At 47.9% G+C, this 16,363-nt stretch overlaps 1 protein-coding gene across 2 annotated transcripts; it reads right to left on the reverse strand.

Annotated features, from left to right (window-relative positions):
- Positions 1-486: 486 nt before the first annotated feature.
- On the reverse strand, positions 487-14,044 carry LOC115177876 (keratin, type I cytoskeletal 9-like). 2 transcript variants are annotated; one of them, XM_029738872.1, is made up of 10 exons: positions 13,324-14,044; positions 10,813-10,895; positions 8,742-8,898; positions 7,935-8,096; positions 7,615-7,740; positions 6,953-7,096; positions 5,807-5,990; positions 2,674-3,117; positions 1,189-2,526; positions 487-926 (listed from the first exon to the last, which is right to left on the reverse strand). In XM_029738872.1, the coding sequence occupies exons 1-10, from the start codon at positions 13,849-13,851 to the stop codon at positions 886-888; spliced, it is 3,207 nt and encodes a 1,068-aa protein (XP_029594732.1). In that variant the 5' UTR covers positions 13,852-14,044; the 3' UTR covers positions 487-885. The 2 variants fall into 2 exon arrangements, with proteins under 2 accessions (XP_029594732.1, XP_029594731.1); XM_029738871.1 differs by having other exon boundaries at positions 1,189-3,117.
- Between the last annotated feature and the right edge of the window lie 2,319 nt (positions 14,045-16,363).

Genomic DNA, 16,363 nt, shown 5'->3' on the forward strand with positions numbered 1-16,363 from the left:
GCTAGTGTGTGTGCGCGATTGACTGGATTAACCTCACGTCAGTTACGTTCATTGAGTGCCTTTCAGACAGTGGATACGACCCCTCTGTTACCTTGCCAACTAAGGAACTGGCAGTGGATCAAACCATTGTGAGGCAAAGGGTGGGGGGGTCGCAATTTTTTGAAACTTAAAAACGCGCTATTAAGTGTCTATAATCAGCACAATTGCTTTCATTGCGTATTATTAATATTATTTAAATTACATAGTTATGTTTCAGTGATATATTGGGGGGGACAAATCATATTTTTCCCAGGATGGGGGGGTCGTGTCCCCCCCGTCTCCCCCGGGATTTCCGCCCTGCTAGGATCAGGTTCCCCTGCCCATTGAATTCCATTCATTCTAATCTAAAAGACATGTATCATAGATCATAATCCTTTGATTTAGCACACCATCAATGCAGCGTCATCTTAAACAATGAAATACTCAGTAAAACACAAACAAATACATCTCATTGTAGGGTCAGGTTTTTATTATAAATGGAAACGTCAAATGTAATTTAAATAAAACAGAAGAGAGAGAGGCTACAGGTCATGATGTTCAGGTCAGAATGTGGACTGTGTGTGTTCTGCCAGGTGAGCTGTGTGTTAGTAGAAGAGAGAGGCTACACGTCGTGTGTGTGTGTGTGTGTGTGTGTGTGTGTGTGTGTGTGTGTGTGTGTGTGTGTGTGTGTGTGTGTGTGTGTGTGTGTGTGTGTGTGTGTGTGTGTGTGGGTGTGTGTGGGTGTGTGTGTGTGTGTGGGTGTGTGTGGGTGTGTGTGTGTGTGTGGGTGTGTGTGGGTGTGGGGGGGGGGGTGTGGGGTTCCGTGGTCCTGGAGAGTGTTGTGACGTGGATCAGAGAAGGGAATCACTATATGGGAACTTTGGTAATATCACCAGTAGAGACTTTACCTGAGAGAGAGAGAGACGGAGAGAGAGAGAGAGAGACATTGAGTAGCAAAATCTTTTTTTCAAGGTTGTAATATCTCTATCCTCACCTTCCATGGTGGAGCTGGTCTAGTTATTACATCTCTATGCTCACCTTCCATGGTGGAGCTGGTCTAGTTATTATATCTCTATGCTCACTTTCCATGTTGGAGCTGGTCTAGTTATTATATCTCTATGTTCACCTTCCATGGTGGAGCTGGTCTAGTTATTATATCTCTATGTTCACCTTCCATGGTGGAGCTGGTCGACAAGCTGGTGGAAGACGAGTTGCTACCGGACACGGTCATGCCCCCGCCCGATGACATCATGATGGAACCTCCGCCGGACACCGTCGCGGCACCTCCTGATGACACCGTGGCTGGTCCCCCACCGGACACTATTGCGACGCCTCCTGATGACATGAGAGCTGGTCCCCCGCCGGACACCATTGCGACGCCTCCGCCTGATGTCACCGTGCCGGCTGCTGATGGCGCCGTGCCTCCTCCTGATGGCGCCGTGCCGGCTGCTGATGGCGCCGTGCCTCCTGATGGCGCCGTGCCTGCTGCTGGCGCCGTGCCTCCTGCTGCTGGCGCCGTGCCTCCTGCTGCTGGCGCCGTGCCGCCTGCTGATGGCGCCGTGCCGCCTCCTGATGGCGCCGTGCCGCCTCCTGATGGCGCCGTGCCTCCTGCTGATGGCGCCGTGCCGCCTGTTGATGGCGCCGTGCCGCCTGCTGATGGCGCCGTGCCTCCTGCTGATGGCGCCGTGCCCCCTGCTGATGGCGCCGTGCCTCCTCCTGATGGCGCCGTGCCGCCTGCTGCTGGCGCCGTGCCTCCTGCTGCTGGCGCCGTGCCGCCTGCTGATGGCGCCGTGCCGCCTCCTGATGGCGCCGTGCCTCCTGCTGATGGCGCCGTGCCTCCTGCTGATGGCGCCGTGCCTCCTGCTGATGGCGCCGTGCCTCCTGCTGATGGCGCCGTGCCGCCTGCTGATGGCGCCGTGCCTCCTCCTGATGGCGCCGTGCCGCCTGCTGATGGTGCAGTGCCGCCTCCTGATGGAGCCGTGCCGCCTGCTGATGGCGCCGTGCCTTCTCCTGATGGCGCCGTGCCTCCTGCTGATGGCGCCGTGCCGCCTCCTGATGGCGCAGTGCCGCCTGTTGATGGCGCCGTGCCTCCTGCTGATGGCGCCGTGCCGCCTGTTGATGGCGTCGTGCCTCCTGCTGATGGCGCCGTGCCTCCTGCTGATCGCGCCGTGCCGCCTGCTGATGGCGCCGTGCCGCCTCCTGATGGCGCCGTGCCGCCTGCTGATGGCGCCGTGCCGCCTCCTGATGGCGCCGTGCCGCCTCCTGATGGCGCCGTACCTCCTGCTGATGGCGCCGTGCCGCCTCCTGATGGCGCCGTGCCGCCTGATGATGGCGTCGTGCCTCCTGCTGATGGCGCCGTGCCTCCTGCTGATGGCGCCGTGCCTCCTGCTGATGGCGCCGTGCCTCCTGCTGATGGCGCCGTGCCGCCTGCTGATGGCGCCGTGCCGCCTCCTGATGGCGCCGTGCCTCCTCCTGATGGCGCCGTGCCTCCTCCTGATGGCGCCGTGCCTCCTGCTGCTGGCGCCGTGCCTCCTGCTGCTGGCGCCGTTCCGCCTGCTGATGGAGCCGTGCCGCCTCCTGATGGCGCCGTGCCGCCTGCTGATGGCGCCGTGCCGCCAGCTGATGGCGCCGTGCCGCCAGCTGATGGCGCCGTGCCTCCTCCTGATGGCGCCGTGCCTCCTGCTGATGGCGCCGTGCCTCCTCCTGATGGCGCCGTGCCTCCTCCTGATGGCGCCGTGCCTCCTCCTGATGGCGCCGTGCCTCCTCCTGATGGCGCCGTGCCTCCTCCTGATGGCGCCGTGCCTCCTCCTGATGGCTCCGTGCCTCCTCCTGATGGCGCCGTGCCGCCTGCTGATGGCGCCGTGCCGCCTGCTGATGGCGCCGTGCCGCCTGCTGATGGCGCCGTGCCTCCTCCTGATCGCGCTGTGGCTGATCCGCCGCCGGACACCATTGCGGCGCCTCCTGATGACATCATGGCTGCCCCGCCCCCAGAACTGCTGGAGGTAGAGCTAGTGGAATGCATGGAACTTCCTCCCGTCCCCACTCCTCTTCCCGAGGATTTCACCTCCAACACAGTGGTTCTGGTCACAACAGTCTTACCTGAGTACATAGACAAACGTGTTAATAAGACGTTTAAAACATGTACATATAAAGCAATAGTCCACCCCAGTGGACGAGTCATATTACCCATAAAAACACCAGAAATGGTGGTAGAGAGAGAGGGGGATAGAGGGTGGTAGAGAGAGAGGGTGGTGAGAGAAGGTGGTAGAGAGAGAGGGGGAGAGAGGATGGTAGAGAGAGAGAGGGGGAGAGAGGATGGTAAAGAGAGAGAGGGGGAGAGGAGGGTGGTAGAGAGAGAGAGGGGGAGAGGAGGGTGGTAGAGAGAGAGAGGGTGGTAGAGAGAGCGGGGGAGAGGAGGGTGGTAGAGAGAGCGGGGGAGAGAGGGTGGTAGAGAGAGAGGGGGAGAGAGGATGGTAGAGAGAGAGAGGGGGAGAGAGGATGGTAGAGAGAGAGAGGGGGAGAGGAGGGTGGTAGAGAGAGGGTGGTAGAGATAGAGGGGAGGGAGGTAGAGAGAGGGGGAGAGGAGAGGGAAGGGAAGGGGAAGAGAGGGAGCGAGGGAGAGAAATGGAGAGGTAATTTACGATTGAACACCAGAAATGGTTCCAATGATTTTTTATGCCATTAATATTTCACGTCGTGAATTTTACAAACACTTCAAATGAAGCGTGTGTTTGGTGTAGGTTACGGTGATTCGGAAAGCATTCAGACCCCTTCCTTTCCACATTTTGTTACGTTACAGCCTAATTCTAAACTTGATTAAATAAATGTTTTTCCTCAATCTACACCCAATACCCCATAATGACAAAGCGAAAACAGGTTTTTAGAAATGTTTGCAAATGTATTAAAAATTAAAAAACAGAAATACCTTATTTACATAAGTATTCAGACCCTTTACTATGAGACTCAAAATTTAGTTCAGGTGCATCCTGTTTCCATTGATCATCCTTGAGATGTTTCTACAATTTGATTGGAGTCCACCTGTGGTAAATTCAATTGATTGGACATGATTGGGAAAGGCACACACCTGTGTATATAAGGTCCCAAAGTTGACAGTGCATGTCAGAGCAAAAGTCATGAGGTCAAAGGAATTGTCCGTAGAGCTCCGATACAGGATTGTGTCGAGGCACAGATCTGGGGAATTTCTGCAGCATTGAAGGTCCCCAAGAACACAGTGGCCTCCATCATTCTTAAATGGAAGAAGTTTGGACCACCAAGACTCTTCCTAGAGCTGGCCGCCTGGCCAAACTGAGCAATCGGGGGAGAAGGGCCTTGGTCAAAGAGGTGACCAAGAACCTGATCGTCACTCTGACAGAGCTCCAGAGTTCCTCTGTGGAGAACCTTCCAGAAGGACTGCCATCTCTCCAGCACTCCATCAATCAGGCCTTTATTGTAGAGTGGCCAGACGGAAGACACTCCTTAGTAAAAGTCACATGACAGCCCGCTTGGATTTTTCCAAGAGGCAACTAAAGGACTCTCAGAACATGACAAACAAGATTCTCTGGTCGGATGAAACCAAGATTGAACTCTTTGGCCTGAATGCCAAGCGTCACGCTGGAGGAAACCTGGCACCATTCCTACGGTGAAGCACGGTGGTGGCAGCATCATGCTGTGGGGATGTTTTTCAGCGACAGGGACTGGTAGACTAGTCAGGATCGAGGGAAAGATGAACGGAGCAAAGTACAGAGAGACCCTTGATGAAAACCTGCTCCAGAGCGCTCAGTACCCTAAGCAACGACCCTTAGCACACAGCCAAGACAACACAGGAGTGGCTTCGGGACAAGTCTCTGAATGTCTTTGAGTGGCCCAGCCAGAGCCCAGACTTGAACCCGATAGAACATCTCTGGAGAGACCTGAAAATAGCTGTGCAGCGACGCTTCCCATCCAACCTGACAGAGCTTTAGAGGATCTGCAGAGTAGAATGGGAGAAATTCCCCAAATACAGGTGTGACACGCTTATAGCGTCATACCCAGGAAGACTCGAGGCTGTAATCTCTGCCAAAGGTGCTTCAACAAAGTACTGAGTAAAGGATCTGAATATTTATGTAAATGTGATGTTTCCGTTTTATATTTTGTATTTTTTTGCTACAATGCATTGTCATTATGGGGTATTGTGTTTATATTCATGAGGGAAAAAAACGATTTAATCAATTTTAAGAATTAGGATATAACGTAACAAAATCTGGAAAAAAGTCAAGGGGTCTGAATACTTTCCGAATGCACTGTACCTTGGCGTGATGTTTTGATAGCCGTGTAATTCTCTCGGAAAGTGTGAGTTTTACCAATATATTTGCCTAAATTTACTCCAAAAAATTGGACATGCTAATTGAATAAAAGTAGTTCCAAAATCCCAGATGGAAAAATGAATGGTGAAAAAACGATTGGAACCATTTCTGGGTTTTATGACTCATACTGTTGTACTCAATACTTGATAATCCTTTCCTGTGGCTCAGTTGGTAGAGCATGGTGTGTGCAATGCCAGGGTTGTGGGTTCGATTCCCACAGGGGGCCAGTACAAAAAAAAAATGCATGAAATGAAAATGAAATATATGTATTCACTACTGTAAGTCGCTCTGGATAAGAGCGTCTGCTAAATGACTAAAATGTAAATGATAAGAGCTGTGATTCCATAACTTTGTACTTCAAATGTTTTCTTTTTGTATTTTACAGACTCTTGAAAGATCAGCCTTTCATGCATGGGCTGAGAGTGATCCTAACTAACAAGTTTTACCTGCCGACCTCCTGGCCCCTCCAGAGACCACCATGCCCCCTCCCAGGTCAGCCCCTCCAGAGATCATGCCCCCTCCCAGGTCAGCCCCTCCAGAGATCATGCCCCCTCCCAGGCTGGCTCCCTCCAGCAGATGCTTATACTGCTGGATCTCCATCTCTAGACGACTCTTGATGTTCAGAAGGATCTGGGAGAGCGAGTGAGAGAGGGGGAGGTAGAGAGCGAGAGAGGGGAGGTAGAGAGCGGGGGGTGGGTAGAGGGAGAGAGAGAAAGAAAGAGGGGGAAAGGAGGGAGAGAGGGTGGTAGAGAGAGAGGAGGGAGAGAGGGTGGTATAGAGAGAGGGGGAGAGAGGGTGGTAGAGAGAGAGGGGGGAGAGAGGGGAGGGAGAGAGGGGGAGAGAGGGTGGTAGAGAGAGAGGGGGGAGAGAGGGGAGGGAGAGAGGGGGAGAGAGGGTGGTAGAGAGAGAGGGGGGAGAGAGGGGAGGGAGAGAGGGTGGTATAGAGAGAGGAGGAGAGAGGGTGGTAGAGAGAGAGGGGGGAGAGAGGGGAGGGAGAGAGAGTGGTAGAGAGAGAGGGGGAGAGAGGGGAGGGAGAGAGGGTGGTAGAGAGAGGGAAGGGGGAGAGAGGGAGCGAGGGAGAGAAGTGGAGAGGTAGTTTATGATTGAGCCGGCATTCGCAGCGCTTATGCGACATCCGTGAATGCTGGAGAAATTACGCATTGTGAGCTGTCTGTAACGCTGCTCTGTAACGCTCCTCTGTAACGCTGCTTTGTAACGCTGCTCTGTAACGCTGTTCTGTAACGCTGCTCTGTAACGCTGCTCTGTAACGCTGCTCTGTAACGCTGCTCTGTAACCCTGCTCTGTAACGCTGCTCTGTAACGCTGCTCTGTAACGCTGCTCTGTAACGCTGCTCTGTAACGCTACTCTGTAACGCTGCTCTGTAACCCTGCTCTGTAACGCTACTCTGTAACGCTGCTCTGTAACGCTGCTCTGTAACGCTGCTCTGTAACGCTGCTCTGTAACGCTGCTCTGTAACGCTACTCTGTAACGCTACTCTGTAACGCTACTCTGTAACGCTACTCTGTACTCCTTGGATTGAATCCCTAATCAGTGATTGTGAGTGATTCAGTATAGAGGTATGTTTACTGTACCTGATAGTCCTGGCTCTGCTCAGTGGTGCTGGCCCTTATAGAGGTCAGTTCTCCCTCCAGGCCCATCACCTTGCCACTATACCCAGACAGACGTTGCTGGAACTGGGACTGAACCTCCAACAGCCTGGCCTCTAGGTTAGCCATCTGGAGGAGGGCAGGGTGGGGGGCAAACAGAGAGAGAGACACGAAGGAAACACACACACAGGTGCACATACACACACGGAAGACACACACATTTAGCATGATTGGAAGGGATTGGAAGTGGGGACAATTGGGGGGTATAGTGAGTGAGTGGGCATGGCAGGGTTTGTATAGTGTGTGTGTGTGTGTGTGTGTGTGTGTGTGTGTGTGTGTGTGTGTGTGTGTGTGTGTGTGTGTGTGTGTGTGTGTGACACACCCCCATACGTAGTCCCTGGTATTCCATCTGTAGGGTGTGTGTGTGTGACCCACCCCCATACGTAGTCCCTGGTATTCCATCTGTAGGGTGTGTGTGTGTGACCCACCCCCATACGTAGTCCCTGGTATTCCATCTGTAGGGTGTGTGTGTGTGACCCACCCCCATACGTAGTCCCTGGTATTCCATCTGTAGGGTGTGTGTGTGTGACCCACCCCCATACGTAGTCCCTGGTATTCCATCTGTAGGGTGTGTGTGTGTGACCCACCCCCATATGTAGTCCCTGGTATTCCATCTGTAGGGTCTGGTAGCGGTTCCGTAACTCTGTCATCTCCGACGTGGTCGTCGTGGTCGTCTCCATCAGCACCGCCGACTCTGCCTGCTTCATCTCCACCTGACACACACACCACACAGAGAGACACACGTCACACACACACACCACACAGAGAGACACACGTCACACACACACACCACACAGAGAGACACACGTCACACACACACACGCACGCACGCTCACACACACACACACCTCTGATACATGTTTTAATGTTGGCCTGCGGTCGTGCCTGCGTTGGCGTGGTAACAGACCTGTTTCATGTACCAGGCCTCGGCCTGTCTGCGGTTTTTCTCCACGGCCGCCTCGTACTCCGACCTGACTTCAGCCAGCATCAGAGACAGGTCCTGGCTCTTAGCAGCCTGGACATCCACGTTCACCTGGCCTGTCATCCCCCCACGCATGGACAACAGCTCCTAGAGAGGTCACAGGTTAGGGGTCAGAGGGTGAGAAAGAAACACAGAGGAAGAGAGAGATAGACCGAGAGAAACAGAGAAAGAGATGGACAGAGAGAAACAGAGAGGGAGAGAGAGATGGACAGAGAGAAACAGAGAGAGAGAGAGAGATGGACAGAGAGAGAAACACAACGGGAGAGAGAGATGGACAGAGAGAGAAACAGAGAGGGAGAGAGAGATAGACCGAGAGAAACAGAGAAAGAGATGGACAGAGAGAAACAGAGAGGGAGAGAGAGATGGACAGAGAGAGAAACAGAGAAAGAGATGGACACAGAGAGAAACAGAGAAAGAGAGAGATGGACAGAGAGAGAAACAGAGGGAGAGAGATGGACAGAGAGAGAAACAGAGAGGGAGAGAGAGATAGACCGAGAGAAACAGAGAGGGAGAGAGAGATAGACCGAGAGAAACAGAGAGGGAGAGAGAGATGGACAGAGAGAAACAGAGAGGGAGAGAGAGATGGACAGAGAGAAACAGAGAGGGAGAGAAACAGAGAGGGAGAGAGAGATGGACAGAGAGAGAAACAGAGAGGGAGAGAGAGATGGACAGAGAGAGAAACAGAGAAAGAGAGAGCGAGAGAAAAAGAGACAGAGACAGGTGTGCCCTCACCTCTTCATGGCTCTTCGCCATGGAGACCCGTTCGTTCTCGTACCCCTGCAAGTCCTGCATCATGGCTGTGATGTTCATCTCAAACTCCCGCTGCAGGTTCCTTAGACCCCCAATGTCCCCCTCCACACACTGGCGCGAAGACAGCTCATTCTCCCACCTGGCAGAAATACAATGAATCAAGATGACACCATAATAACAGGCCCAGAGAGTTGAATGACAGATCCGTCAGCTCTGTGGGGTTTTAGGCTGGGTATCTGTAAAGCCCTTTTGTGACAACTGCTGATGTAAAAAGGGCTTTAACTCTACAGGATTGGTGGGTCCCCCCGCGGGAGGGTTGAGCTAACGTAGGCTAATGTGATTAGCATGAGGTTGTAAGTAACAAGAACATATCCCAGGACATAGACATATCTGATATGGGCAGAAAGCTTAAATTCTTATTAATCTAACTGCACTGTCCATTTTACAGTAGCTATTACAGTGAACGAATACCATGCTATTGTTTGAGAGTGGACAATTATGAACTTGTATTTTGTATTAATAAACCAATTAGGCACATTTGGGCAGTCTTGATGCAACATTTTGAACAGAAATGCAAGGGTTCATTGGATCAGTCTAAAAGGTTGCGCATGCACTGCTGCCATCTACTGGCCAAAATCTAAAATGCGCCTGGGCTGGAATAATACATTATGGCTTTTCTCTTGCGTTTCAAAGATGATGGTACAAAAAAATAATACAAAAAACGCATGTTTTTTTCTTTGTACTATCTTTTGCCAGATCTAATGTTTTATATTCTCCTACATTAATTTAACATTTCCACAAACTTCAAAGTGTTTCCTTTCAAATGTTATTAAGAATATGCATATCCTTGCTTCAGGTCCTGAGCTACAGGCAGTTAGATTTGGGTATGTCATTTTAGGCGAAAATTGAAAAAAGGGGCAGATCCTTAAGAGATTGTTTAAGAAATGACTGTGATTGATTGACAACTGCAAGATAAGGACCAATAGAACTAGTTCATAGCCTACACACTACACACAGTGAGCATTTCAACCATAGAAACAGAATCATTCTAGTTCTATTATTTCAACACCGGGTCAGGTGAACTCGATAACTGCCATGGTTTTGTTATAAGAAATATATGTTTTGTAATCTGAGAGTGATCGATAATGAAGAAAATCAGTGGGGTTCCAACTACAAGGAAAGACCCTATAGAAGTAGCCTATGATAACGGTGAGCATCTCCCGAACCAAAGCTGTTAGCCTGGGCACCTGTCTGTTAGTGCTATCGTTCCACTCCTTGCCACTCCCTGTTTGGAATGTGACAGGACGTAAAAATGAGTGGAATGTTAGCACAAACAGACTGGTACCAGGCTAACAGCTGTGTCTTCTAATTCACGTTCTTGCCATTTCCTGACAACAAATTGCCCAATAGACTTGGTCTGTAGGAGAAGATGAGGATTAAGTAATGAATTGAGTTGTTTGGACTATCTATAGGCTACAGCTGATTGAATTATTTTCTTTATTGGTATCGACTTCATTGAGACATAGTGTATATATTGTTGATTAATTCTATAGGGTACAACTGGTTTTATTGGTCCCTACTTCATTGAGACAGTGTATATATTGTTGTGTATATATTGCTGATTAATTATATAGGTAACAACTGGTATCTACTTAATTGAGACAGTGTGCATATTGTTGATTAATTATATAGGTAACAACTGGTACCTACTTCATTGAGACAGTGTATATATTGTTGATTAATTATATAGGTAACAACTGGTACCTACTTCATTGAGACATAGTGTATATATTGTTGATTAATTATATAGGTAACAACTGTGTGGGAGTGGTGCATAAATAAACATTCTCCTCCAGGACTTAAAACCTGTTTCACTGTTCAGGATATGTCCACTATGTATCAATGAGATACCTTAATGAAGAAAATAATTCAATCAAGTTTCCATGACAATCTACTCAAAATGTTGCCAAGGACACTAAAGTATTCATCCATCCATTTATCCATCCATCCATCCAATCATCCATCCATCCAATCATTCATCCATCCATCCTACTTGACTCTGAAGTCGTCAGCGGTCAGCTTGGCGTTGTCGATCTCCACAGCAATCTGAGTGTTCTGTATCAGGAAACCCATGAGCTGCAGACAGAGACAGGAGTCAGACACTGTGTGTGTGTGTGTGTGTGTGTGTGTGTGTGTGTGTCCCACAATTCATTTAAAAAATGATGATGCTTTTCAAAAATATCATATAATTTTTTGAGAAATAACTTCCAAAGACGTTTTTAGGGCATGTAGTAAGGTATTCAAATTATGTACTCAATAACATACCCCATAATGTACTCAACAACATACCCCATAATGCACTCAACAACATACCCCATAATGTACTCAACATCATACCCCATAATGCACTCAACAAAATACCCCATAATGCACTCAACAACATACTGATAATGCACTCAACAACATACCCCATAATGCACTCAACAACATACCCCATAATGCACTCAATAGCATACCTCATAACGTACTCAATAACCCTAATGTACTCAATAACATACCCATAATGTACTCAATAACATACCCCATAATGCACTCAACAACATACCCCATAATGCACTCAACAAAATACCCCATAATGCACTCAACAACATACCCCATAATGCACTCAACAACATACCCCATAATGCACTCAACAACATACCCCATAATGCACTCAACAACATACCCCATAATGCACTCAACAACATACTCCATAATGCACTCCACAACATACCCCATAATGCACTCAACAACATACCCCATAATGCACTCAGTAACATACCCCATGATGCACTCAGTAACATACCCCATAGAGTACTCAATTACATACCCCATAATGCACTCAATAACATACCCCATAATGCACTCAATAACATACCCCATAATGTTCTCAATAACATACCTCATAATGTACTCAATAACCATAATGTACTCAATAACATACCCCATAATGTACTCAATAACATACCCCATAATGCACTCAATAACATACCCCATAATGCACTCAACAACATACCCCATAATGCACTCAATAACATACCCCATTATGTACTCAATAACATACCCCATAATGCACTCAATAACATACCCCATAATGTTCTCAATATCACACCTCATAATGTACTCAATAACATACCCCATAATGCACTCAATAACATACCCCATAATGCACTCAACAACATACCCCATAATGCACTCAACAACATACCCCATAATGCACTCAACAACATACCCCATAATGCACTCAACAACATACCCCATAATGCACTCAATAACATACCCCATAATGCATTCAATAACATACCGCATAATGTACTCAATAACATATCCCATAATGTACTCAATAACATACCCCATAATGCACTCAATAACATACCCCATAATGTTCTCAATAACATACCTCATAATGTACTCAACAACATACCCCATGATGCACTCAGTAACATACCCCATGATGCACTCAATAACATACCCCATGATGCACTCAGTAACATACCCCATGATGCACTCAGTAACATACCCCATAGAGTACTCAATTACATACCCCATAATGTACTCAATTACATACCCTAGAATGCACTCAATAACATACCCCATAATGTACTCAATAACATACCCCATAATGCACTCAATAACATACCCCTTAATGTACTCAATAACATACCCCATAATGCACTCAATAACATACCCCATAATGTTCTCAATAACACACCTCATAATGTACTCAATAACCATAATGTACTCAATAACATACCCATAATGTACTCAATAACATACCCCATAATGTACTCAATAACATACCCCGTAATGTTCTCAATAACATACCCCATAATGTACTCAATAACCGTACCTCATAATGTACTCAATAACCATAATGTACTCAATATCATACCCCACAATGTTCTCAATAACATACCTCATAATGTACTCAATAACCATAATGTACTCAATAACATACCCATAATGTACTCAATAACATACCCCATAATGTTCTCAATAACATACCCCATAATGTACTCAATAACCGTACCTCATAATGTACTCAATAACCATAATGTACTCAATAACATACCCCACAATGTTCTCAATAACATAGCCCATAATGTACTCAATAACATAGCCCATAATGCACTCAACAACATAGCCCATAATGCACTCAATAACATAGCCCATAATGCACTCAACAACATAGCCCATAATGCACTCAATAACATACCCCATAATGCACTCAACAACATATATGACTATAGCAAATATAGATAAGATCATCTACAATACTGGATATTATTTTAGCAAAAACATCCCAAGACATTTAGCAGTAGGCTCCCACTGGGCACATACTGTATGTCAATTCAACGTCTGTCCCACATTGGTTCAACGTAATTTCAATGAAATGATGTGGGAACAAAGTTGATTGAACCAGTGTGTGCCCAGTGGGAGAGTTCTTGTGCGCTTTTAGGCACAACTTTTACAAATGGCAAGCTCGCTCAGGGAGAGAGACGGAGAGAGATAGTTTTAACCCTACCTGCTCCATGAGTGGTTTGAGTGTTGCGTCGTAGATGGTCAGGTCGTGCGCCTCCACCTTGTTGAAGGTGAAGGTCTTCAGCTTCTCCTCCAGCTGGTGGTTGGTGGCCTCCAGCTGGCGAACCTTCTCCATGTAGGTTGCCAGGCGGTCATTCAGGTTGTGCATGTGCTGCTTCTCGTTACCGGCGAAGCCGAGCGACGTGTCCTCAACACCTCCACCGTACCCGAAACCTCCTCCTCCACCGCCTCCACCGCCACCGAACATCCCGCCTCCGCCGCCACCAGTGCTCATCCCACTCCCCAGACCTGCCATGTGGCTGGAGGATGACATCCTGAACCCTCCTCCTCCACCGTCTACAAAGCCCTTCCCGAAGCCCAGACTAGCGCCTCCTCCTCCGGCCCCAATGCCCATTCTGCTCCCGAAGCTGGAGCGCATTGACGACCCCCCGGCGGAGGACAATGCCATCTTCCGGCTCCCGAACCCGGAGAAAGAGTTGGCGGAGAACCGCTGCTTCCCGGACACACTCATCGATCGCGACTACAACAGTGACTACGCTCTAGCCAAGAGAAAGAGACTGCCTATCTTTCAGTCTTCTGTCCTCTACTGCTACTGCTGCTTTTGCTGCTGCTGCTGAGGTGGCGAGGGTCTGAAGAGGCTGAGAGAGCCTGTGACCGCGGCTACTGTCACCGAGCTTCAAGTGTTAATATCCAGAGTATTAAGTGATGGATATATATATACAGCGGCACTGGCTCGCTCTCCACGCCCCGGTAAAGCGCAATTGGCCACTGGTAGCCGAACCCCCCAGCCCCGGGCCAATGTTCCTTGATCTTTTGGGTGGAGCTGAAGGTACAGGGAGGTGAACTGTGTATTAATGTGACTGTCACGTGGCTAAGGGCGTGGCACTGCACACAGGACAGCCCACAGGGCTCTGTGGAAAAGTAGTGCCCTATGCAGGGATGTAAAGTACTTAAGTAAAAATACTTTAAAGTACTACTTACAATTGGGTACTTTAACCACCACTGGAAAGTAGTGCATTATGTAGGGCATAGGGTGCCATTAGGGATGTATCTTAAGGTAAAGTAGTGCACTATGTAGGGAATAGGGTGCCATTAGGGATGTATCTTAAGATAAAGTAGTGCACTATGTAGGGAATAGGGTGCCATTAGGGATGTATCTTAGGGTAAAGTCAAATCAAATCAAATGTTATTTGTCACATACACATGGTTAGCAGATGTTAATGCGAGTGTAGCGAAATGTTTGTGCTTCTAGTTCCGACCATGCAGTAATATCTAACAAGTAAGCTACCAATTCCACAACAACTACCTTATACACACAAGTGTAAAGGAATGAAAAAGAATATGTACATATAAATATATATGGATGAGTGATGCCCGAACGGCATAGGCAAGATGCAGTTGATCATATAGAGTACAGTATTTACATATGAGATGAGTAATGTAGGGTATGTAAACATTATATAAAGTGGCATTGTTTGAAGTGGCTAGTGATACATTTAATTACATCAAGGTGGCAAGATGCAGTAGATGGTATAGAGTACAGTATTTCCATATGAGATGAGGCTATGTAAACATTATATAAAGTGACATAGTTTAAAGTGACTAGTGGTACATTTATTACATCCAATTTATAATTATTAAAGTGGCTGGAGATTTAAGTCAGTATGTTGGCAGCAGCCAGTCAATGTTAGTGATGGCTGTTTAACAGTCTGATGGCCTTGAGATAGAAGCTGTTTTTCAGTCTCTCGGTCCCAGCTTTGATGCACCTGTACTGACCTCGCCTTCTGGATGACAGCAGAGTGAACAGGCAGTGGCTCGGGTGGTTGTTGTCCTTGGTGATCTTTTTGGCCTTTTTGGCCTGGTGCACTATGTAGAGAATAGGGTGCCATTGGGGATGTATATTAGGGTAAAGTAGTGTACCATGTAGGGAATAGGGTGCCATTTGGGAAATATTTACAAGTGTTTTTCTATTACTTTTACATAACGGTCCATTAGGGCGCTTCTCATTAAGCGAAAATTCTGAATTTGTGTGTGCGTGCGTGTGTGTGTGTGTACCATTGGGTGTGTGTGTCAGACAGTTTGTGTGTACCATTGGGTGTGTGTGTCAGTCAGTTTGTGTTAACCATTGGGTGTGCCAGTTTGTGTAAGTGATGATCATGACAGTTTGTGATTGATTGTGGATTTAACACCCAACATAATGACAGATGCCTGGCTGAGACAGGCCTACATGGCACAGAAAGTGATTCAATGGAAGCCACACTTGAATTTATGTAACCCAATCAAAATCCTCCCAGATGATGGCCTCTCTTTTAGACTTTCTGATTGATTCCAAAAGTTTGCAACAGATTTTGATCTTCACAAATTAAAAGTAATAAAAACAAATAAACAGAATAGAGAAGACACCCTTCAGGACAAATCCCTTCTTCGATTCGACCCACAGTGGGGAAAGATCTCTCCTTTCGCGATCCCACGGTTTGCAGCCAGCGCATTCACACTGCCTGCAGCGGTGTGCAAAAAAAGTGGCCCGGTTGCATTTCTTTACCAAGACCAAAGGGTTGGGTGTTGTTGTTGTTGTTCATCACAGCGAAAGTAATCAAATGAAGCATAACGACGTTTACATGTAGCTTCGAAGGGAAGGAATGGTTTAAATGCACATATCAAAGATAGGTTTATTTGAAGTGTTGTCCGTGTGCGCACTGCACAGCTCGGGGCCTACCAACCGCGAGCCCTGTGCCTAAACTTTTGATACACATTTACGATTGATTTATGGATTGTTGAAGAGTGGTGAGGGAGACACTGGAGAGAGAAATGGGGAGAGTGTGTGAGAGAGAAGAGAGGGAGGAGATAGAGAGAAAGAGAGAATGAGAGTGGGAGAATGGAGAGAGAAACGGCGAGATAAAGAAAGACATTGACTGCTGACACAGCAGTCAGGGTGTCGTGATTGAACCTGTCAGGATGCTCAGGTGTTCTGCTCATCTGTCGCCCCGGGAGTCCTTGGTACAATTATAGGCCTTATTATTAAG

Source organism: Salmo trutta, chromosome 38 (genome assembly GCF_901001165.1).
Source record: "Salmo trutta chromosome 38, fSalTru1.1, whole genome shotgun sequence".
NCBI lineage: Eukaryota > Metazoa > Chordata > Actinopteri > Salmoniformes > Salmonidae > Salmo > Salmo trutta.